This window comes from Syngnathus floridae, chromosome 13 (assembly GCF_059516105.1).
Source record: "Syngnathus floridae isolate MCC-2025c chromosome 13, RoL_Sflo_1.0, whole genome shotgun sequence".
Classification (NCBI taxonomy): Eukaryota; Metazoa; Chordata; class Actinopteri; order Syngnathiformes; family Syngnathidae; genus Syngnathus; species Syngnathus floridae.
In genome coordinates, this window is record NC_142425.1 from 10306196 (window position 1) to 10331309 (window position 25114).

A 25114-nucleotide genomic window follows, 5' to 3' on the forward strand; every position below is an offset into this window, starting at 1 on the left:
TTGCCTTTAGAGAACTTTATTTACATCCATTTAGAAGCCAGCTAACACAATAAGTAACCTTGAACATGAAGCAGCAAAAGTTACTCTGGAAAAACCGCTGAGTCATGTTTTCTTAAGAACAAAAAAAAAACCAAAAAAAAAAAAAAAACACACCAAACCAGGACAAACAGCAACTGTTGATGACACAGGTTGTGTCTTTTGGAGATCATACAATCAGGTTTACTGCCCAAGCAAAAAAAAAAAAAAAAGAAGTGCAGCCATAACCGCACCCAAGTGGACCAGGCTGGTCCGAAGCAGGCTGAACTCCAAAGCCCCTTCACATGATGCCTTTTGTCCTGTTTCCCTGTGGTCCACAAGGTTTAAAAAAACAAAGACGCTAAAAAAATATGTTATGTTGCTAATGTCTTGTCCACTACAGAGGTTTGATTTTGTTAAGAAGAAGAAGGACAAAAAAAAAAAAAAACATCTTTGGAAGAATCCCACACGCTCATCTAAAAAACAGTTTGGAGTCTTTACTGGTCCAAAAAAAGTAGTTGAGTGTTTTCCAAAGGCGCAGTGTTGACCTAATTCAGTAGATGACTTCGTACACGGTGGCCTTCTTGTCCCCCGAGCCCGTCACGATGAACTGATCGTCGGGAGAGATGTCACAGCTCAGCACGGACGATGACTCCTTGGACTGAAAACAATCACACAATCACACAAACACACACATACACACACTTGATTGTTTCAAGTCGAGTTTGCCCAAGGATTACCTGGAATATGCTGGACCCGTAAGGTGTCCGCCACGCGTTCAGCAGGTTGTCTTTGCCTGTGCTCACAAACCATTTACCTGCAGAAGATATGCACATTAGGAGCAGGTCCAAACTAACACAACGCTTTGAGATTTTGATCCACCAAAACAGGACTTTTGAGGGCTAACCGCAGTAGGCGAACTTAAGGGAGAGCACGCAGCTCTCGTGAAGGTGCAGCTGGTACTTGTCGGGCTTGGACACGTGCAGGACTTCCACGTTGCTGCTCTCCATCCCCACCGCCAGCCACTCGCCCGTCGGACAGTAACCCAGCGAGAAGATCTGCCAATGGCAACGTGGACATTTTGACACTGTCTAGTCTGCCTAGCGACAAGCGATGTAGTGCTCAGCAACCTGTGAGGTGAAGTCGTGCTGCTGCAGCTGGCGTCCCTCCCTCAGGTCCCAGCAGCGCACCGTGTTGTCCAGTCCTCCCGTCCACAGCTTGGTGCCGTCGTTGGAGATGTCGATGCAGCTCGCTCCGTCTGTGTGGCCCTGGAACTGTCTGTGGCAGCAGACAACTTCATCAGCAAGATATTGAAAAGACATTAAAGATAATATTCTCAAACTATTGTTCACGCTACCTGACGAGCGTCTGGTTGTGCAGGTCCCAAACGACGATGTTCCCGTCACTGCAGCAGGAGAAGCACACCTTGTTGTCGGGCGAGATGGCCAGCGCGTAGCAGGCGGGCGCCGACGACGTCAGCTCGGCTTTGATACGAGGGGTGGGCGTGGCCAAGTCCCAGATGGACAGCGTGCTGGCCTCGCCGCCCACGATCAGCGTGCGCCCGTCCGACAGCAGCTTGCAAGAGCGGATGTAGTTGTCACGGTTCTGATTGGATGAGAGATGGAGAGGTTTTAATTGAAAAATGAAAAACAATTTCAAAAATGGCTGGATGCTAAAGAGACGGAAGAGGACGGACCAGGCAGTCGAGCTGCGCCATGGGACTCTTGCTGCCCGGCTGGCTGATGTCCCAGACCTTGACGCAGCCTTTGCCCCCCGTGTAGACGTGGCGCGTGGAGGTGCTGATGGTGACGGCGCACACCACCTCGCCGTGGCTCAGGCTGTGGATCTGCCGCGCGTGGCGAGGGATGCCCGGGCCCAGCAGCGCGTCGGGAGGAAAGGGCACCGGCTGCATCTGACCGTCTGCGCTCACGTGGAACGAATAAGCCCTGTGCCAAGAGGACAAAAGGGGGGCATAGTGATATTTTTGAATACAAGCAGTGAAGATATGAAACCATGTGCAGTGTGATGAAACTTACGGTTTGCCAGACGCAGCTGACTGCAGGCTGGCGGGCAAGCCGGGCACTCTCATGTGTGGGTGTGGAGACTCATAACCCACCTGGGTAGCAAAACAAGTGACAAAGCTGAAAGATGTGCCAAGAGGACTATTTACATTGATGAGTTGAGGAGCTTCATTTGACAAGAGTGGTGCTTTGCTGCCATCTTTTGGTACCTATGAGCAATCAAACAGTTTTTGAGGAGGCTCACCACTGGGGAGCGCCCGTAGCCCGCCGCCGCCGCTGCAGCAGCTGCCGCCGCGCCGTTCATCTGCGGTGAAACCAGGTGGAGGCCGGCGCCATAGGCCGCCGCCACGGGCAGGTCCCCGTTGACGCCGGGAGGGGGCAGGCCGAAAGCCCCCGGGGGGTACGCTCCCTGCACGACCAAGGGGTTCCTCAGACCCAGAGCTGTTGGGGGGAAAGATCTGAGGTTATCTCACATGCTCCAGCTTTCCACTGAGTGAGACAAGTGCTAGAACACTAGTGCCCCCTGCTGGCCGCTGTGCGGTACCTCCCCTGCAGAGACGGTTGACAGCAGCAGTAAGTGTGCGCACTTGTGTTAAAAAGTGCTGACAGGAGATGACAGGAGCAAAGAGCTCGACGCGCCATCGATGGATGCTCATTATGAAGCAGTCAAGCAAGTCTCCTAATCTCACCATTTACTCAATCTTGGCCCACACTCGCTTATTAAAAGCGTCCAGTTGGCGGTCGGCTTGAGAGGGGTGGGCTGGAGGGGCGGGGTAGAGATGGCCGCCACCCATAATAATGACTGCAGTTGATGCATTTGTAACATCGATGCCAGCAAACAGCCAATTAGACTGGGCGGGCCAAAACCACGTTTCAAATTAACGTGTTTGTCTTTTATAGGGTCCACAAATAAGGGTAAATCATTCATTAATCATCGAGCTAAAGGCAGAATAGTCATTTTAAACAACGGAAGGATGCAAATTAAAACAAAAAAAAGAGGGAAAAAAACTCAACTCACCTAGCGGGTCGACACCAGGCTTACCAGGGATGGGCCTGAATTGTGGCGGTCCACTCGGTCCTGGGGTATTGGACTCTTGCGACATTGGCGTGCCTGGCTTCATACCCGGAGTGCTGGACTTCTCTCGCTAGAGGAAGAAAATCGAGTCAGAGATTTTGGTAGGAGCCGCGTGATTGGCTGGCCCCCTTGCCCTTACCTGCGCAGACTCCTTTCCACGCGACGGTGACGCAGCGCTGCTGGAGGACGCCAGCGAGGTGGGGCTGGCCTGCGGGGGGCCTTCCTTGCGGGAGGGCGCCATCTTGTCCAAGCCGTTCTCCCTGGAGGAGTAGGACTGCACGCTGCGGGGCGACGACGGGTCCTGATGGTTTATCAGAGAAGGTGGACGTTTAGCACACGGGTGGTGTAGACCACATTGTTGACACATTTAGAAGGATGAGAGGAAATACGCAAACCTCGTCAACCACCAAGTTGTCATCGCTTTTATCTGCATCGCTGCCCTGTACAAGGAGAGTAAAAACCAGAAGTCAATAAAACACTTGCAACAAACACCAAAGAGCCGGTTAACATGTGACTCACATAGTCCGTCATGAACTCCTTCTCGTCAGCTTTCCTCTTCTTGCCGTTGCTGAGGTAGTCTGCGGGGCGACCTTTGTCCCCGTTAGATAGAGAGCTCTGCAGATGGACAGAAGCAAAGAATGGACGGTGAAAGAGGAGATGATGTCAAGAGTGAGAGTGACCGCAATCAGTTGTCGAAAAGATTCATTCACTACACGCAGGCAAAATAACCCGAAAAAATATATCACTCGTTTATCTGGCCACAGTTTTGCTATTCCGAGCTGATCAAATAATGTTTGAAAGCCTTATATAACCAGACGTTTCAAAGGGGATAAATTCTTCAAAATGGACTTTTAATGGCTTGCATACAAATAGTCGAGGGTCGGCACATCCATCAAGCGTGAAATTAAACAAGCAAGTTAATCTTTTGTTGCATTTTTTTTTCTCTCTTGCTCTTATATTAGTCAGGCAAAAAAAAAAACAATATAACGAGCTTCATGTTGTGATTCTGAAAATGAAAAAGTCTTGCCGAGATTGTGAAATGCTTTGTACTCACCGGGCCTGCTTCCCGATCTGTTTCCAGGCAGAGGTGGTGATGGGTCAAAAAAAAAAAGTACACAAAAAATAAAGGTTAAAAAAATTGTTTGGACTGAAAATTTTGATATATTATCTGCATTCCTTCACCTCTGTGATGCTCGGCGGCCGCCGCGGCGGCAGCAGCGGCTTCCAGGTGAGCCCTCTCGTCCTTGGCGGCCAGCTGAGCCCCCAGAGCCCCCGACAGGGCCAGCAGCCCGGAGCCCCCGCCCAGCGCCAGGCCCGGATGGGGTAGTCCCGACGGGTGCGGGCCCACCGGGAGACCTTGCGCGTGTTGCGAGAGATGCTGAGCCTGAAGTTGCTGCTGCAAAGGGGGGGGGAGAAAGACACGCTGTGACATTGGCGCTTTGTTTCAACCAGAGCCGGAAAGCAGGAAGTGCAGCGGGAGAAATGCACAAGTCAGGGCAGCGGGCCTAACAGGACTCATACTTGCATGTGTAATGTGAATGGGACAATTTAAAGTCCAATGGCAGCGAGCTAAAAGTGCGCTGGGCCTAAAAGGGTGCCTCATTCCTAATTTTGAAAAAAGTAGAGAAAAAAGGAGGGAAAAAAAAATAAACGGGAGGATAAGGTACACACGCTATGAGGCAGAGGGGGGAGCCCACGTACCCCTATGGAAGCATTTAACTCCCCCATGGTCACCTGTTTGGCGCGCTCCATAGCTTGGACCACCTGTTGCTGGTGCTGCGGGGCGGAGCAACAAAAAAGGCAAAGGTCACTCAGAGGACTCGGAGGCCGTGCTCGCACGCATTAATATTAATTGTGGATTGATTAGCATCAAGTTCTCTGTTCTGTGTGTGTGTCTGCATGTGTGTGTGCATGTGAGGCGTGTGTGTGTCTCACCTCCTGTGACAGGAATGGGATGAGTTGAGCACAGATCACATTTAGCCGTTTGGCAATCTCCGTCTAAAGGTGGGAGGGAGAAAAACGATTTGATGAATAATCACACACAAACACTAAAACACACACACACACATAGACGCTGTGACCTGCTTCTCCCCCAGACCCATGTGGTAAATATTTCAACCGCTTACATCTGGTCCATGCAAATGGAATCTTTGCCAGGGAGTTGGACTAAAATATTCATGGTGAGCATCTGCTGTGGCCGCAGCCAGCCCACACACACACACGCACATGCTCTCCAACACACAATCATGGTGGGGGTGTGTGGCGGTTTGAGGAAAAAGATTCCCAATCTAGTGTGCGTTCCTCAGATGTTTGCATATGCGTTCACATTCTGCGGACGTGCGTGTGTGTGTGCTTCATGCCGCGGGTCAATTGCTCCTACTGAGTGTGTGTGAGTGTGTCTAACAGCTCTACTGCACAGCCAACTCTTCTTCCTCCTCCTCCTCCTCATCCTCCCATCTCTCTCTCCATCTCATTAGGTGTGTTAACGCAATGACAACACGGTAAAAAATACAACATACTAAGATTCAGCAATAATCCAACACAATGTTTCAAATGGTGTTGACAGTGCATGGATGTGCCGGAACAATGTTTTGATATTTGTATTTTTAATTGGGCTAGGACAAAAAGGACTAATTAGGCAAATATCAGTTGACACTGCACCAAAAAACGGTTTGCAATTAATTTTAAAATGCATTAACTAATTTGAGCAATTAACTAATTAGCCAGACTATTATCAGCAATATAAATGGGCATTTATTTCACAAGGCCAATTGCAACCTACTTTCTCAAATAAAAATATGTATTAAAAAAAAAAACATTTGTGCATATTGAATAGTTTGAATCGAACGTGTTTTCCTAATTGAACAAGCGAACTCAATTATGTTTTCCATCATATTCTAATTGAGCCGCACCTGCTTAGCGTAGCACGACTATGAATAATAACGCATTGTGAGGATGACGTGTGTCTTTGCCAACGCTACTTTCTAGCCTTGAAAAACACCGTTGCCGTGGAAACCCACAAACAACATTGCCTTGAATGGGCTTTTAGTTAAAAATAGTCTGGCGAGAAAAAAAACAATCCCGCTGTTTATTCCAACTCGGCCTCCTTCTGTTCCTCCCCTGCCGATATTATTGATTAGCGTAACAGGCTTCGGTGCACACCGGCTCGCGCACGCACACACATTTAGCATCAAGGCCGTTAGGGCCGGTAATGATATGCATGCAGAGATCATGACAACATCATTATGGCTGCAGGCTGTTTGTCTAGATGACAGCCAGCCAGCCTGCGCTGAGGTGTGGGTGCGTGTACACACACTCGCACACATGCAGCCATTTCTACACGTGAACACAACCCCATTCCCTCCTAAGTGATTTATTGACGCCGGACTGAACTTCCACCCCCCTTTCCTTTCTTCTTGCTGCACACTTTCACTCTCACCCACACAGCCAACAATCCTCTCGCTCTTTTTCTCTCTCTCTCTCTCTGCGTGCCCACCTACACCCCACCCGCCCCACCCTCCTCCCAATCCATCAGCCCCAGCATCCCTCGGCCCCGCCTGCCCAGGGGAGACACAATGATTTCTTGTTAGAGAACTCCAACTACTAAATGACATCTTCAGGGGGGGAGGAAAGGAAAGGAGCAACGGTAGAGGATGAAGAAGGAGGAGGTGGGTGGGGTGGGGGGGAGTGTGACAATGAGGGAAGGACGTGGGAGGGCGAGGAGAAATAGAAAGGGAGGGAGGAAGGCGGGGGAGGAAAATCGACATTGCGGTGAAGACTCGGGGGGGGGGAGATTCTGTGACATGTCAAAAGTGAAACGATTGAGATGGTGAAATGAACGAGGGGGGGGCGGGTAGAGAGAGAGAGAGAAGGAGTAGACAGCAGGAAGGCAGTGACCTGATTTAAAGTGAAATCCAGCATGGATTGTATACGTCTGCCAGGAAGGGAAGGGAAGGGAAGATAAAGAGGAAATCAAAAGCGACGCTGGGTGCAGAAGAAATGAAGAATTGGAAGGAAAAAAAAAAACGTTAAGAGACAAAAGAAATGACTGGAGAGAAAATGATGAGGAAATTTCTCGGTGGGTGTACGATTTGAGGAAAGAGAAAACGGGAGCTGTTGCTCACCTGTTTGTGCATTTCGATGTTCAGGCCGTAGGACATCTCGTAATACTGCAACACACGCACATGTGAAGTTCAATCACATTGGGCACTTACAAATGAATCTCCAACGTGAGCACGAGCGAGGAAAGAATATGGTCGGACCGCGGCGACAATCACGTCTAATTTGAGCCATTTGAACTTTTGGACTCCTCCGAGGAGCAAAGGAAAGTGGAGAGCCAGGTGCCTGCTCGCTCGCTCACTCTGCATTTTCCAGTCGATGCCTGGCAAAGTGACAGGCTGACATTTGCTTTTCAGAGAGGAGATTGGCAAGTCGGAGCGCCAGGATGCGAGGAGAGGAGATGGGCAGGGGTTGTCTTCTCTCGGCAGACATCTTTCTTGGCACAGCACGCAGGTGTGTGCGCGCATGTGTTGTTGTTGTTTGTCTGCGGCGCCGTAAAAGATGCCTTTCCTGGCAGCTGGCAGCTCCACTTGACAGTTGGCGTGCCAAGTTTTGCCTGTTGCTTAGCAACACCCAAACTCCCCCCCCAAAATCAGCCGCCAGGAGAGGAGACCTCGCCAACTCCGCCCCCCCCCCCTTTCTTAACGAGAGCCAAACCTTCAACCTCCATCCCGCCGCCTCCACACACATCCATACACAATTCCCAACTCGGTGCCAGGAATGCCACATTTTTTTGGCGGGGCCCGAGTGGGTTCTTGGCAGCCGGAGCGGGTTCAGCTGCGGTGGCGAGATGGCGGGCAGAATTCCCAAATATTCACACAGCGCTACGCTAATGGTAGCGCTGTGGCGTGGCCAAGTGGAGGAGCACGCTCACCTCCATATTGTGCACGTCTCATTTGTTTGAACACCAACATTTTTGAGCAATTGTGGGCGTGGCCTCACTTATTACATTTGTTCGGCTGCACTTGCTTCAAGGCGCCATTCGTCGCTAATCAATTTTGCCCGGCTGAGCAAGTAGCTCAGATTACAATGGGGAAAAAAATATATATATTTTTGTTGTTGTAAGTAAATGACACTTTCCAGCCTAGTTTAGTGACATTAACACATTTCACATCATTTCACAGGCATGAAGTCGCTATTTAACTGATTGGCCGCGCTTCGGCTCACTTTTTATCGCCACTTTAATTGAGAGACAAATTGAGTCTTTTGAAACTATTCAAGCACTCGACTAAAAAAAAAAAATTCAAGGTGAGCAAAAAGGGAGTGTTAATGATGAAACTCGGCAAATTCTCACCGGAAAGAGTCAAAATGTTGGCAGTATAAAGGTGCAGCGTTTGTTTTGCGCAGAATCTCATTTAAGTGTGATAGAGTGTGTGTGTGTGTGTGTGGTCTTGCGTGTGGGTGTTTAGCAGCTGTTAGCAGATGAAAAGGACCCAGACGACTTGGCTCACCATAACGTAGTGTCTCTGGATCTCCGTCTTCTCGGTGGCCAGTTTCTCACATTCCAACTTCAAACTACAATGAAACGACAAGAGGGGGGGGGGCAGATGTTAACATCTTAAATTTGGATTTGACTACAAATAAATAAAAAAATACACAAATCTCAATTGCAACAAGCCCAATTTTTTTTACATAGCTTGCCATCTCTTTTCGAGAATATACAATCTGCATTTCCTCCACCCTCTAAAAAGGTTACCCATATAAAACGCCCATGTCTCTAATTACCACTCTTGTGTACCCATGAATTGCGACTACACACATACACACTCAGCCCAGATGAGGCAGCCAAATAGCTCTCCCACGTGTCCCATATCTTTGTGTCTGTGTCGCCACACAAGCCCAACAGGTCCCTCCTGTCGCCTAAAATTGGAAAATGCTTTCGGCCAAACAGGACACACACACGTAATTTTCTTCTGTCGCATATAACGTGCACACACACACACACGTGCCTTGTTGCTCTTGCAGCCTCCCTCCTCCCCAGGGAGGCAGTATTTGGGCCTTCGTTTACACTGATTTGTTTGCAGGCAGCAAATAGATTGATGTGGGGGGGGGGAGGGGGGCTGCACTCGTGGTGACGATGTGTGTCTTGTGGGCGGGTTGCGTGGCAGAGGAAAATTAGAATATGATTAATACGTTGCCCCCACCCTGGCCGCAACAGGTAATTTATCATGGCCAGCCTGGGGAAGAGAAGTGAAGAGAGGGAGCCAAGCTACAGAAGAAGAAGTGGAGGAGGTGCTGAAAAGGTCTGGGGGGTGGGGGTGGTGGAATAAACCCCTCTAATGCCACCTCCTTCACCTTATAGATATTACAGTGCAATTGCCTCTTGGCTCAAGTGTGCTCTGTGTGTGTGTGTGTGCACGAGCTACCTCACCCTCTTGTGTTGGATAAAAATCGTTAAGGTTCTTGCTTGGCCAGAGAAAAATAAGCCCTGAAAAAACATGCAAACTCCACAAACGTCGGCCAGAGTTGAGATTCGAACCCGTGAGATGCTTGTGTTGTCCACTAGTCCACCTTATCGCCAATCTAATTAAGGAATTCATTTTCCCATCACTCAAGACGTGCAGACACGCTGGATGAAATTGCGCGTATTTGAATAACATCGTGATGTTCAAACTACCACGACATGACGGCCATTTTTCATCCACACGCGTTCGCTCCAAATGATGGCCTTCAAGGTTGAAAATGAGCACGTGCTTATCGTGAAGCGAGCATCGCAGCTGGAGGAAGGATGGAAAGGAGAAAAAAAAAAAGTGGAGGAGAGTGCTGGGCAGGAAGAGGGGAATGATTGCTTGTCATAATTAGGCTTGAGCTGGGCGCCATTTAAGATGATGGGAGGGGCACAAGCATGAAAGGGGGGGGGGGGGGGGGGGCGTGTGTCAACTCTGCCTGTCGGTGACAGAAGATAAGGTGATCGGCTGAATGCGCGACAAATCTGCAGCCCGTCGCTTTTCAGACAGCTCTCGGTGTTGCCTTGCTGATGAACAAACTCGCACGCACACATCAGTCAAAGCGAAGAAGCGCTACATTAGCGAGAACGCTGCATTTAATAGGCAACACACACACACACACACACACAGGGGGTCAAAATGAAGCAACCTGAAGCATCTAATTAAGATGCTGCACTTTAAGAAGTGTCCCAGGTCTCGTTACAATCTCCAGCTTTCATTTTCGCTAGCGTGCAACCATGGCTGGAATAAAGATGCTAACTTTGCAAACAAGCATCATCTCATTTCACTTTCTAATTATGGGAATGATAGCATTCTTAAATAGGTTTCGCTTGACGGATTGCTTTGGCGACGCGGCCACTTAAATGCTACTTAAACGGTTTGGGTTGCACGTTTTTTTTTTTTTTTAAAAAAAAGGCTGTAAAGCGTCTTTGCGGTTAAAAAGATATCAGTCGGCACTAAGTCCTATCGATCGTGACATCGGCGTAATGGCGCACGCACACGATGGAACCGTTTAGGCTGGCGCTCTGCAGCTTTGCGACTGTTCACTTTACATCTCATTAAGTATTGATCAACCGTCCCTTGCGAATCCGCCGGGGGAGGGAAAAAAAAAAATAAAAATCAACAGCTCACACACACTGAGAACAGGAGCCCACCCAACTTGCTTGTGTACACTTTCATCATCGTTCAAGGGTGTGCACAACACACACACACACTAAAGGATAGCTCTTGTCACACAGCAGCAGGCCAAGCGAACTTGTATCTGTCATCACACTCATTGCAAGGCCACACACAATCTCGCTCTCACTCACACAGACACACACAGACACACACACCTCAAACTACAAACCACGAACCATCTCTCTCGCAAATACAATGTCACCACAGAGAGTTGATTAAATCAAATGTTTACACACTTCCTGTGCGTCTGTGTGTGTGTATACAGCACACCTTCGATTTTACATTTCACGTCACATCACTTACCATTGCAAATCAGCGTTTCCGTTTTTCCCCTCACACCGATTGTCAAGGTCACATGACACACTTGGGCAGCACGTGTGTGTGTGTTTTAACCATGTGTGTGCGCAAGTTGAAGAGCTCGAAAGACGAGTGGTCGCATGTTAGCGGTGATTGAAGCGCTTCGATGCAGACCACACACACGCCGACATTCACTTAGCGGCAACCGCCGCCGCCCCCTGTGCATGTGTGTATGCAAATGTGTGTCAAAAGAATTGCAGTAATTAAAGCTCCCTTGCCTCAGTCTGTTGATTACAGGCTGTTTTGTTAACGTACATGAGCTCACACACACACACAGACGCACACAAAATCAGAGCTGCTGACCCACACCGAAGACTTTAATTAGGCGTTGTGTCCTTTGGGTTTCCTACTAATCTTCCTCGTGGCTACATACCTTCCACGCCGCCGTATGCCGGCAAACATTTGGATTTGCGCACGTAGCCCGCCAAAACACACACACGCAGAGCGACCCGCCACACACGCGGTTGTAGCTCATCAGTGCTAATCCCTTCCCCTCCATCTCTATCCTGCCGTCTAATCCAACATCTATCGGAATCCAGCTACCGTCGCCGAGGCCAAAATACACACGTAAGCTCGGCTATTTCCAGCCGGCGTCTATTTGTGTGCGCTGATAATTGGGGAGCCCTGCACGTGTGTGTGTGTGTTTCAAGCACATACATCATCACCAAGTGTGCGGGCAAACACACCAGCAGTGTCTTCGGGTGTGTTTCTTTCTTCTGTCCTGCAAGCGACCGCACGAGGGCATGTGGTCACGATGACATCGGCAAAATATCATCTTTTGCAACCGGGGATGACTCAAGTATCGTTACGGCTTCAAAAAGTAACTTGGGTCTGGGACTTGTCTTGGTAATAAATTAATCTCAATTAATTGCCTTTTAAACGGCCGTGTCAACATGATTACAGTTTACAACAGACGTTCTGAGGAAGTTCTGTTCCGACGGCGCCAACCAAACCCAAAGTTGCGTGGAAAATAGGAAAGTATTAATTAGTGTTTTTTTTTTTTTTTACACAAAATTTCGACGGCTTTTTCACTGCTCTCGTAAAATGAGTGCCATCCTACTTTGCAAAAAAGAATTCACAGGGATGTCAAAATGATGACACGCTGCATTTCACTGTTGGCGAGCCAAAGGAACAGGTTCCGAACCACCTGCCAGATTAAACATCCAAGCCAGCAGTGAAAGGAATTTGCACGGCACAATCCCTTTCCATGTCCATGGCCGCAAGTATGTGCCAAGTCTGACGAGGTTTAGGTTTTTCCATTGCATATTCTTCCTGGAAATCTTCCGATGGAATCTGCAGCAGAACCAATTGGAATCTTTTCACTTGACTTCTTGTGTATTTAGCGAGGCGCGTTTGGCACGGGGGCGCTGAAAGGATGCCAGGAGAGCAATCATCAGCGGGGCCTTGAATGTTTGTCAAGCTCAACGACAAGTGCTTCAAACATTGAACGCAAATATTTTTTTCCTTAACAATATGGCGATAACCTGAGCTTACCCTCTTGTTTCTCCGGGTAAATATTTTTCACCGACCGAGTCTGAGATGAAAAAAAAATGCGACTACGTTCATCCGAGTGACTGATGAGAATTTAAATCAATTCAGTGAAATGGAATTTTTCATCAATTCGCCGACAAGGCCCGTTACGAACACTCTGGCGGCATCTCTGACACAACACATTGCATTGAAGTACCCACAAAGACAGCAGCACAAGAACACACACACACACACACACACACAAAGCTGAAGTAGCCGCGGGGATTCGAAGACTGGAGATAGGGGAGAGTGGACAAAAGAAGTTTGAAGTGGGACAGGAAAAAAAAAAGAGGGCGGGGATGGGATACTGGCCAGCTAAATCAAAGCAGGATGAGAGGAGGATAAGAAAAGGGGGGTAGGGGTGGGCGAGGGGGGCACAGCCAAGCCCAAATGAAGGAACAACACACATTAGCTTGTACGCAATTCAAGGTACCTGTGGTACTGGGTCTGCAGGAACTGGAACTCCTCCTTGATGCGGTCCAGAGTCTCGGGGTACGTCAGCTTGAGCGACTGGGGGGTCCCCGACGCCGCAGCAGCCGCGGCCGCCGCTGCCACCACGGAGGCCGAAGACCCCGGGGGTGGCTGGAGAGGTGCCTGTGGAAAACCGAGACACACAAAAAATTACTGACGTGGGACACGGGTTCATGGCGGTCTGTCCGTCTGTTTAGTGTCACAGCCAACGTTGCCAGATGTGACATGGAGCGCATGAGAGTCTTAGCCAAATGAGCACTCATTGTTTCATTGCTGGTCCAAGATGGGGAGAGGAGGATAAAAAAAAAAAAAAAAAAGCCTAGCGGGTGGGGAGGGGATCCCGGCGTGCTCGGCTCTCTTCTCTGCAGGGTCCGGAGCAATTAGGAGGCTACAAGCAGAAGAGTAATGCTGCAGGACAAGCAGACAAAAGAAGGCTGAGCGTTGGACTGCAAGGGTGGCGGGGAAGGGGGGGGTAAGGAGGGGGGCTTCCCTCGTCTTTCTGTCTATGTGACTCTGCGTCAACAACACAGAGCTAGCTCACTGGCCCACAGGGGATGGAGCGTTCTCAAGATCGGGGGCGGTCAAGTAGTACATTGAAGTTAGCACTTGAGAACTGAACAACAATCTCGTGTCTATAAATAGAAGGCGCCCAAAAAAAGGGGAGCATTCTAATAAACCCACAATGAACAATTATATTAAATACAAATTTATACAATTAAATGACATTTAACAGTTGCTAAAAAAAAAAAAAAGTAAGAAAATATTTTCCATTTTGTTTGAAAGGTGAAATGTTTGAGACTGGACAGAAAATGGCCTTCAAATATTTCTCTTTCTTGACCATTATTTTCCATTTCCAGTGTAAACTAATGGAGGTGAAACTTATTTGGTCGTGCAAATCAATTCGGCTTGCAGTCTTTTAAAGTGGAGCCTTCTGCTTCACATTGCAAAGCGCAAATCAATTCAAAAATCATTTCTGCTCAATGACTACACGGGGAAATATTCAAGCTCATCGCCACTTGTGAATTTCTCAATTCCTACACGATACAGTTTTTGTCCCCAGGTTGATTTTGGAGGTCACTCAAGACATCAGCAGCTTTTCCCGAGTTTGTCTGCGGGTGTTCGTATGCTGCCGTCCACGTGAAACATGAATCATCGAGTAGTCACGTTTGTCCGGTCACATGAAGACATCTCCGTCGGCAGATTTCTCTTCAGATGCGGCCAACAGAAACAGTCAAATCGTATTCCGTCCCATTATAGCATCGGAATATCGACGGTGGGTCGACTCTGATGATGGCGGCGGCGGCGACGTCTTTGAAAATATGTTTCTTTTCACATCTGAGCGTGGCACATCAGCAGCGCATTAGCTTTAATTAACGGCAACATCACTCAACCGGGATGCCAAAAAGCGCGGAGGGGCTTGGCTGGCGAGGGGGGGGGGGGGATGAAAGCTGTAAAAAAAAAATCAAACTTGCATGTTGACATGACAGCCACGTAGCGTACCAATGACAGCGACAGAAGCTATAGAAAGTCTACACACCCCATACAAGATTGGAGTGCTATAAAAACAGTGCTGTTGATCATAACCTGAACAATTTATTTCGAGAGAAGAAAAACAAACAAGTGTTTGCATAAGTGTGCACACCCTAAAAAAAACTGGATTAATTCATCATATTCAAACTCATGTTAAGTGAAGCATCAATGACAAACCCCACATGAAGTTCAGACGTTCTAGGATTTTTTTAAAATCTTTTTATTGGTGCAGTCACATCTTAAGAGCCAAAGCTATGGCCTGCAAAAAGCTTCCATAGCATTAAGCTCTTTGAAAAGGTCACATGGGAGTACAAAATGACGACGGAGAACCCGGTTGCCAGCGTGACCGTGTTGGGGGGGAAAAAAAAGCTGACGCGGCAGCACCAGGAAATAAAATCAGAGACTTTTCCTGCTGATTAAACAAACCACAACCCTCTAAAAGCAATCCGACCAGAGGCCAACAGCGTCGATGGAGCGCACGTGACAATAATTGTCGTCGTCTTCACGCGTCTTTGTGCTAAAACGGAAGCAAGCCTGATCTTACAAAATGGCAACTTAAAATGTCTGAAGGAGGTCAGGAAAAAGACGAAATAAGCGAGAGGAGGGGTGACGACCGGCGACCCGGAAAGTTGGAATGGGAACGTTCTGAAAGGAGAAACAAGCCGCTCTTAATCCGCTGGACTGATTCCTACCTAGATGCATACTGACACAGACACACACAGACACACACAGGCCAATTAACCCAGAGAGGTGAAAAGTCACTTAGGCCTTTTCATGGGAGGATGCATGGATGGTGAAGGTGTAGCGTCTCGTCTTACTCTCATTCTTCCTTCTTTCCTTCCCATATTTGTCTCTAGAGCGAGAGAGTGTCCTTGACACGTTGGAGAGTGTTTTGGGTGAGAACTAAATAAATAAATTGGAATGTCATGGTTTTTTTTAATGATTCATCTTGCACGTTATTTAGAGTCCTCACGCTTTGAAATATGCTTAGCGGTCTTTAGACAGCTCTTTTTTTTTTTCATTTTACCAACTAATCTTTTTTTTTTCTTTCACAGCCTGGAGTAACATCTGCCATCACGTGTTGGGCTCTCTTATCTCACTAATACAAAGCAATTTTGTCCATATCGGCACGATGACAAAATAAGAATGGCAAGTTGATACACAGTCAATATTTAGATATTTTATAATTGCTTTCATGTTTTTGGGGTAACATTGCATTTGACTAGAAGCTTTCCAATCTTAGTAAATGACCCAAAACAAGTAGTGTTATTGTTATTTTATTAAATGGAAAAAATACATCGAATCCAAAACGCATGGCTCCAGAGACAAAAAGAGCAGGCGTTCAAACGAAAAGCACTTGTTGTGGAGTCTGCCAACAGTGTGGTCGTGCCCGCTGTTTTCATTCGAGTTGCCTTCACACCGCAGGCAACAAAACCACAATGACCTCACATCCTCGCCCGCCGAGCAGACAACACGCCCACACGGGCCACCTCAGACAGCGGATGCGTACAAGATGCCGCTTCCCGCAAGTATTTACGAGCACATGTGCGCTTTATTGCCTTCACATGAGCGGCCTTGGCGTGGACCGAATGAAAAATCGCCAATCACGCATCTCGGCCGTCACGTATAAAACGGAGCGGCGGCAGTTATCGCAAGGCCGCCATGGCTGCAATTTGACGTTTGCTGAAAAGATTCCTTTCATGTGTTTTCTTCAAAAGCCTAACGACCAGAAACTTTTTTTGATGAACAGACATCACGTTCTTTTTGCACATGCAAATGGGCTTTGACATGCTTGCGCTGAGAAACAAAACACCCGCAAACCATCAAAGACTGTCCACAACCACAAAACGACTTTGGCGATCAGAGCTGCTCCACAACTTTTGTCTTCTCTGGAGTGTGCTGGGCCAATTTTTACTCCAGGCCTGCGCTGCAGAAAGATTTTAATCTTTGTTGCAAACAGTTTTTCTTGTCGCAAAGACATTTTCGACACGAGAAAGTCAAACCGATTGGAATAGCATCACTCTACTTGGCTCCCATCCGAAGAAACATGCGGCTAATCTCTCAATGGCTTCGTCTCTTGGAGGGGAGGGGCAGGCGGTGAGGCACCTGTTTCATTAGCAACATTTTTTCTCCCCCCCCTTCTTTTCTCCACCGCCCCATTTCTCCCGTAAGCCTCCTTATTCAAATTTCCCCGCTGTCAGCCCAAATTAGCAGATAGCCACGGTTAGCCTGTCAGCCGGCCTTAATTGCTGGAGGTGCCTTCTTTTATTAGGTAACCCCTCGCCCCTCCCCTCGGCTCGTTTGCCAATTCCACCGAGACGCACCTCGGCGTGCGCGTAAAGTAGCAGAGATCCCTTCAGCCTCGTTTCCTTCATTCTCTCCTGCCTGCTCTTTCTTTGCCCTCTAACTACCGGCTGAGCAAAAAAAAAAAAAAAAAAAAAAAACGAGGCGAGCTGCTGATCGATGGTCGCGCTCACGCGTGGGCAGCCGCCATGATAAAGAGCTCGGGTAAATCGGGCCTAAAGGCAGCACGCTAGTGCTGCGGCAACTAACCCACTGACCAGCTCGATATTGGAATGGAAAAAAAGACGAGCTTCTTGCAGTCCTTCCCACCGACTTGGCAAAGATCTTGCACGACTTCAATCTCCAAGCTGACTTACCAAACTGACTCCGAACCCCCGAATCGAAGACGCAGTTTGTGAACAAAGCCTGAGCGACAAAACGAGCTTTTCGACATAACTCGCTGAGACAAAGCAGAAGCCGGTCAAAAGGTCGCCCGCAAATCCATTTCAACTGCATCAATTTCAAAATCGAAGATGGGGGGGGTGGCAAAGACACAAATACTATGGCCTGTGAGAGTCTGTCACAATAAAAAGCAGCAGCAACTGGTATCAATCTGAAAAACACAATAAAACTCCATTTCACAACTCTTCATTGACATTTGAAGCTTGAATTGAATTTATTATTATCATGTGTTTTTTTGGCAACTTTGACTCACCCTGCCGAAGCCAGACCGTGACACAGAAATGTCCGGAGACGGTCTTTATAGATCGGTGTGGCTCCGCAAGTACCAAAATAAGACGCTTTTGGTTGAGAATAGAGGTTAGCCGCACTAGCTTAGGCTATTTTCAGTCGCGGCTAGTCTTAAAAATATTCATAGCAGCAAGACCACGAGACTTCTGGTGAGAACCAGGGCAGCAGCATCAAGTCAAGCGCCGTTTTCATCACCAAAATGTTATGCCCAATACACGAACAAGTGGTGTGTGCTAATTCAACGTAATTCAAATAAATACTGAAAATCAAAAGCTCCAGTACACGGCATTGGACTTTCACAGATCAAGAATTGGACCTACTGACTGACTGGATTGAGAAAAGCATTTATATTTAAAAAAAAAAAAAAAAAAACAGGGTCAACGCTTTCACAACGAGCTCCGCCGCAGACTGCGCCTCTCGCCCTGGGATGCCTGCCCATACATTAAGATGTGGTTTGGAAGCTCTCGCAGGAACACAGCAAGGAGAGGCTGGATGAGAGGGATTGGGTTTGCAGTGTAAACCGCAGAGCCGCAGTCTGCCTCCTGCCCTGCCTTCCTGCAGGCCTTTTCACTACGTGCACAGCTGCCGGCGGTCACAAGATCACGGCAGAGGAAGTGCAGGGGGGGCGTGGGGGGGATACGAGGCCGATAAAGACATACGACGACGCTTCAAATCCGGCCAGCTTTGCGTTTCAACTTGTTTGTTTTTCCACCTGCAAATTCCCATTTGCATGTTTAATCTGCGCAGGACAGGAAAGTCAAAACAGCGTCGGCGGTGGCCCGGGGATGAGGGTTAGGCAAATGAGTGGGTCCTTAATTGATACTTGACGCGGCGAGAGGACCAGTGTTTATGTATTTCAGTCGGCTCAAAAGCCCTCCACCTAACTTGATTGACACAAATTAAAAGGCTGCTACATCTCTCATGGAAAGAAAAAAAAACATTGTCCCTTAAGTGGTAGAATTGCTCGTCATGGGGATGAGCTACTGTCGAAATTACTCTCCTTGACTTACATATCGGCTGTGGGAAAAAAAAAATGTATTTAAGGAGTTTAGTAATTATTCTTACGGGGTAACAATAGTGTGGATCTGATTCACAAACTCCTTACAAAGAAGAATATTTTTCCATCGTGTTGGTTTTCTATAGTGCTTGTCCTCATTGAGGGGTCACGGACGAGTCAGTTGCTAGGCATATACTGTTTATAGACAATCAGACATACTACAGATAATTAAGAAACTTTCAAAAACCTAATGTGAAGGTTTTTCGAATGGGGGGGGGCATGCAAAACCAGAACTTCAAACATGTGGGGTGGACATGCTAACCACTAGCTTAAGCAAACTATAGCAAAGTTATACCGTTGAATTGCCTTTTGTATACAGAAGATTCCGAGAAGTACAACTGTCCAGTATAAAAAGTGATCTTCGAAAGCATCTTCGGCATTAGTGTGACCACACAGAAAAGGCAGACGCAGCTTAACAGTTTGGATATTAATCCCCAAACTTGCCTTCCTGTTGTTGTTACGAAGTTACAATCAATTCTATGCCCATGCTAGCATGCTATGCTAACAGTTGGGTTCCAATATATGGACTACATATGACTTGATTACTCAGTCAAGTATTGGTAACAATAGCATGCTAATATATTTCGGCTTTAAGCACAATACAAATACAAAATATGCATGACCATTATTGGGTCATTACATAAATTATGTTGACCTAATGATGTTTATGTGTCAGCTATAGAGGCGCTGTCCTGTAAGCTAGCTCAGTAAACACAGTGATCTTTATGAAGTGTGAAATGAGCTCAAACTTTAGACATTCTCTTTCTAGTTCATGTAGAAACACAAATTCCGCAATAAAGACAAATCGCCATGATGAAAATAGATGAAAACTTCCGTACAGCAAGGCAGCGAAAACCGAACCGCGATATGACGAGGCATATCTTTACTAACCTTTTAGACACCCTGAAAAGCGGTTGTATCGCTATTTACGGTTTCCGGTCACTCCAAACATGTCCAAACATGACTTTAAAGTGTGTGCGGGAATACTTGCGGATGTGTCAACAAGCAGAGTTGACTCGCGTCTATTGCTCTCAACCATCAGAGCAAAAGGGCAAACACACGCACTCTTCATCCCCATCATCCCTCCACTCCACTACAGCGTGGAATTAACGCTCTAGCGACCCGTGTCTGTGGTCGAGGAAGCCCCCCCCCCCCAAGTCTGCAAAGTTGCCCTCACCGGTCCACCGGTCTGCAGATAACAAACGAGCCTGACCTTTATCGTGCACCTCAACAAAAACGAGTACCCGGAAATGGTGCATCTCTGATAAGCGTTGAATGAACACTTCCTACTCACCGGTGCTCGGTTTTGAGGGAACATTCTGCCCGCCAAACGTGCGTCTCCGTACGGTTATTGTCCTTCTTGTCCCCCCGGCGAGACGGAAAAGCTGCGTCGAGGATTACGAGGAGGGCTTCTTTCTTCTTCTCTTTTTTTTTTTTAGTGGGACATTTGGCACAGAAGCTGTTCTTAGGGCTCTCTCATTCCTCACTTTTCCTTTGTTCTGCCTACCGCGGCTGTCTCGGTGCGCCGCCGCGCCGCTCTCGACGCGTGAGGGCCGGGGCAGGAGGAGCAAGGTCCTGCTTGGAAGCCTTCCACGCGGGGTCCCTCTCCACTCAAGTCTCCGAAAACTTGATGATAGGTCCGGCAGCTTGTGCGATATCGGGTGGCCTCGCTCTCCCTCGCTCGCTCTCTCTCTCTCTCTTTCTCGCTCTTTCTCTTTCTTGGCGAAGAGGAGGAGGAGCGGCTCGCAGACGGACACACAACACAACAGCAGCACATTGAATGCAGCCGCAGCCTCTTTTGTCTCCCTGGTTGGCCTGCACTCCTTTCACACAACACTCCCACTCCCTCACCCTCTCGCTCTCTCTCTCTACCCCCTCTCTCTCTCTCTCGCTCATCCTCAATGGGACACAACATATGAGTTCTTCAAGGGGGGGGGGGATACACCCCCACACACGCTAACACGTTTCCATAGTTTGTTAGAAATATTACGTCGAGGATACGCGTGCTTTTCGTGTCGCTATTTCGCAGCAAAAGGGCGAACTTTTTACTTAATTGGGTTTACATAAATGCGATTCAGATGAGTCTGCGTAATTAAAAAACACGTTTATTTAAACGGGGCGCGGGGGGGGGGGACGAGGCTCCGTGGAATTGTTCTCAGTAGTGATTGAATGAAAATCTCCACGTGGGGCTCGGCCTCGGAGCTCCTAGAACGAGCCAATCGGCGTCGGGCGAGCCCACGTGGGGAACAGGCTGTCCCGTCGCTGATTGGAGCGCCGAGGTTCCGCACGTCAATCAAAGAGGAAAAGAAGGAGGGGGTGCGCTGGAGTTAACCTCCTTGTTGGCGGCGAGGGGGCGGTGCTTGGCGGTGTGGCTGCTTGTATATTGAGATTCGGCGGTTTTCCGCTTTTCTCGCCACAAGCTTGACGCTGCTTTGTTGAACATCTTACAATTTGGTCCATTTTTGGCGTGGAGATAAGACTGAAAGATGTGCATCATCATCAACAACATCACCGCCCCCTTTTCTTGTGTTTTGCTAATCACTACCTCAAGGGAAGGATTGGAAGGGCCCACTGGTGATAATGTAGCAAACACACACACACACACACACACCAATCGTGATGTCTTCATTGTTGCAGACTGGAACACGAGAATTATTTCAGCCAAGAAGGAAATAAATTGTAGAAAATTGGTATTCTGGTGGCAAGACCCCTTTAGCGGGGCTCATAATTAGAGAGAGAGATATTGAAAAAGCAATTTCTGACAGTGGAAATCACAACCTGCCAGAGGTGGAGTTGGAAAATATAGATGTGCGTGCATGTGTTTGTGTGTGTGGCTACAACTATGCGTGTGAGAGTAGGGGGGGGGTGAAGGGGGGAGAGGGAGGAGGAAGAGAATAAAGGATGAAGGACAGCAGGGGGGATGCTGAGAAAGACGAGTCAGTGGGGGGGTTTAGTGCACAGCAGCGATGAAAAAAAAAAAAGTGTGTGTGAGGGAATGGAAGAGGAAGAGAGGCGAGGTGATTGTGGAAGGAAAAAAAATTGGTAAAAAGGACACATTTTATTGCCTTTTTTTACTCCCCTGCTGAATTTTAATGCACAGCATCCCCAATTGCTGCATCACATTTATTAGAATAAAGTCAAAGAGGAGAAATGTGACGCATGGGAAGAGGCTTCGTGTGGTGTGTGAGCAGCGGGGTGCACAGGAAGAATCGCATGGTGGCGGTAGTGGGTGAGAGTTTTGAAAAGGGGGAGGAGGGCAAAAATAATATAGATGATAGCAAAAGATAAGTGAAGGACACACACTGTATATTGCTATTGGCAGGTTGGATGAAGGTGTGTGTGTGTATGTGTTGGCCGGGCTCCAGCGGTTAAATAGGTTCTCTTCTTCAAAGTCGAGCCAACAAAGGCAAAGGACAGTTTTGGTTTTAGCTGTCCCGTGCGAGATCGTAAAAGCACGAGGGTCTTTTGAGGCGCTCGTATGCCGAGTGTGAGTAAACACATGTTCAGCCGCATAGTGGTCAAAACAATGGAAGGGAGGAGGAGGAGGACGAAGAGGAGGAGGAGGAGAGCCCTACATACCTTTATAATCACAACTTGAAGCTGAGGAATGCGGGGCGCACAAGGGGAGGGCTTTGAACGAGGCCAGTTTGATTCCCACCGCCGACCTCCGCAGATGACTTCATCAGTATGATATGAACAATAAACATGGAGGTGTCATGGTGAGACTGACTCAAATGAGTTTCACTAGATAGGTGAGTATATATGAGCTCCATGTTGATTTTTACATTTTAGTGCAGCAAACATGAAGCAAAAAAATTTGTTCAACCCTCATCCATCAAATTACAAGTCACGCCCTCAAAGGAGGTTCCGCTGTATATATGTTTGTACAAGTTCTAAGCAGAAAGAACAGATTCAAACCCAGAACCTCAGAACAGTGAGGCCGACATGCACAAAAAAAATATTGGATTTAATTACTGGTTGGGTGGTTGGGTCTCGTGGTTCACATCGTAGAATCTTCTCAAACGGTCTCTCGAATTCGCTCGAATACTTTACATGCCACATAAAAGCCTGAAAAAGAAGCACAGAGGAAAAAATTAACATTCCGTGACGAGTGGCAACGTAAGATGACCGCCAACAGCGAGTAAGTAGCTAGTACGCCGCTGCTGCCGCATTTCCCCAGTGCCCAAGATAGGGTCAAGAATGGCAGGAAGACAAGGCCAGAGCGCTGTTAGGAGCCCCCTCCCCGCCCCTCCCCCTCACTAATCTACACCTCCCCCCATTCATCCCCACTCCCACCATCGCTGTCCCTCATCAGACAAGCTGGGTGTCAGAGCAGAGACGGCGCAGTGATTTATTGGTCTCAGATCCTCGGGGACACAACCTCAACCCCACCCTTATGTGAGCCGCTACTCACACACACATACACACACGCACGTCATGCAGCATCCACCCCCTCCCCTCTCCCATTGCATGGCCCCTTGGGGAAAAGAAGGGGGTAATGACCCACATCAGCAGCAATGCGTACACACACACATTGACACACACACAGGCAAATACAAATAAATACCCCCAGTGACACACACACATGCATGCCCACATGAAACAGACGCATACACGCCCACGGCCATGTGAATGAGGGTCCTCAGGAATTCCAGTGGAGGCGCCTTAATGTTGTTCTCTTCGCTCCACGTGATAAGACACTTCATTGCAATGACGTTTATTCATAATTTAATTCTTCTTTTTCCTCCGGAACCAGATTCGTCACAAAGGGTGGGATGAACTTTTATTTCCATGAAACATAACAATAGAATGACACGCCTCAGTCTGGCCTTGAGCGTCAAAGCTGTGCCCAAACACAATACAAGGAATCCAGAACAAAGTCACAACTAATTATAAAATATAATTCACTCAAGGTGTGCTTTAGCTTTGTTTGTTTTTTTGTATGGTTGGCACCATTTGCAATATAGTGCCGCCCATTTTGAACACCTGGAAAATATGAACATGAAAACAAGATGGTCGCTTTACACCAAAATGGCAAATTGACACACCAACCAAATTTCATTTTTGCTAAGTGAAAGTGGCTTTGGTTCAAAAAATAAAATAAAAAATAAAAAAAGACTTGCAAATACATCCAACAGCACTCGGCAGGCGCTGTCACTCATCTTATATAGACAAACGGATTCACAGAATTACTAAAAAACTTAAATATACACAGGCCACGACCCAGTTTGGAAATCATAGCAGGCTTTTGAAACATTAATTTGAATTTACGAGATTATATTTAAATGTATTTTGTGACTTAACATTTTCGCCGCGAGCCGTAATTGTTGCTAGTAGCTAGCAAAAAGTAGTATGTAGTTCAGTAACGTACGTTTATGAACGGGAAACGTTTTAAATAACTCCACAAATGTCCAATAACGCGTTTACTGATTTATAATTCATTTACCTGCAAAAAGGGAGGAAAGTTGCTTTTGTTGATACGCGACAAACCACAGTTAGTTGCTAACAAGGTGCTTTTAATTACGCTCGTTGATTTGCGACACTTTACATCCCGAGGAGCCCATTTACGTCAGCAGGTTGTAATTGCACACAAGCGCCACACGACGTCGCTAAAGCACCAGCTAAGCGCCATACAGTTGAATGTGGCGCTGACTTTTTTTCTCGTCTAATAAGGAGCATATTGATGAAACCAAATGTATGTTTGTGTGTTGCTATGAAGATGTGAGCCACATGGACGGACTCTTCCCCCAACACATAGGCACACATGAAGCCTCGAGGGGCCATGTTGACTAAAATAGCTCAGCAGTTATAGTCGTAAAAGCAAATTAAAACTTGGCTCGTACCTTTATTGCAGCCCAGGGAATTTTAATGCTGAACAGAATTCATGCAAACATTTATTTCCATATTTTGGGAGTGTGTATGAAAATTTCCAACAGAGTTGATGCTGCTAATCAAAATATGGAACTATTTGTATCCTCTTATATTACAGTAACCTTAGAATTATGAGTTTATTGTCTATCACAATAAACTTAATGAAGCATTCAATCAACCACATTTTTAATTATGTATTTTGTGTATGATTAGGATAAGTCGACATTGTTCTAAAAGAAAGCACCTCACCAAAAGTAGAAAAGGTAGTTTCCATTTCAAAGCTTATTCTCTTCTCTTGGACTGGTGTGCTTTTGTGGTTCCAGGTTGATTGCTTTTCGTCTTGAAGACTTTCCAGATGCTCAGGCAGCCACATGAAGAAGGTGAAATCCTTTGCCTGGGTTGCAGATCATCTACTGTGTGTGGGAGACGTGTTGACAAAGTACGAGTAAAAGTAGTACACAAGAAGTAG

At 47.4% G+C, this 25114-nt stretch overlaps 1 protein-coding gene across 4 annotated transcripts; it reads right to left on the bottom strand.

Annotated features, from left to right (window-relative positions):
• Window positions 1-24358, bottom strand: tle2a (TLE family member 2, transcriptional corepressor a). 4 transcript variants are annotated; one of them, XM_088394352.1, is made up of 21 exons: window positions 24221-24358; window positions 22750-22842; window positions 13117-13277; window positions 8622-8685; window positions 7236-7280; window positions 5047-5109; window positions 4846-4887; window positions 4294-4507; window positions 4166-4182; window positions 3631-3726; window positions 3507-3551; window positions 3251-3412; window positions 3055-3181; window positions 2281-2477; window positions 2052-2131; window positions 1712-1961; window positions 1373-1620; window positions 1146-1293; window positions 923-1073; window positions 756-832; window positions 1-676 (listed from the first exon to the last, which is right to left on the bottom strand). In XM_088394352.1, exons 2-21 carry the CDS (start codon window positions 22834-22836, stop codon window positions 569-571), a joined length of 2382 nt encoding a protein of 793 aa, XP_088250478.1. In that variant the 5' UTR covers window positions 22837-22842; window positions 24221-24358; the 3' UTR covers window positions 1-568. The 4 variants fall into 4 exon arrangements, with proteins under 4 accessions (XP_088250478.1, XP_088250476.1, XP_088250475.1 ...); XM_088394350.1 differs by having other exon boundaries at window positions 4813-4887; XM_088394349.1 differs by having other exon boundaries at window positions 4783-4887.
• Window positions 24359-25114: the final 756 nt, after the last annotated feature.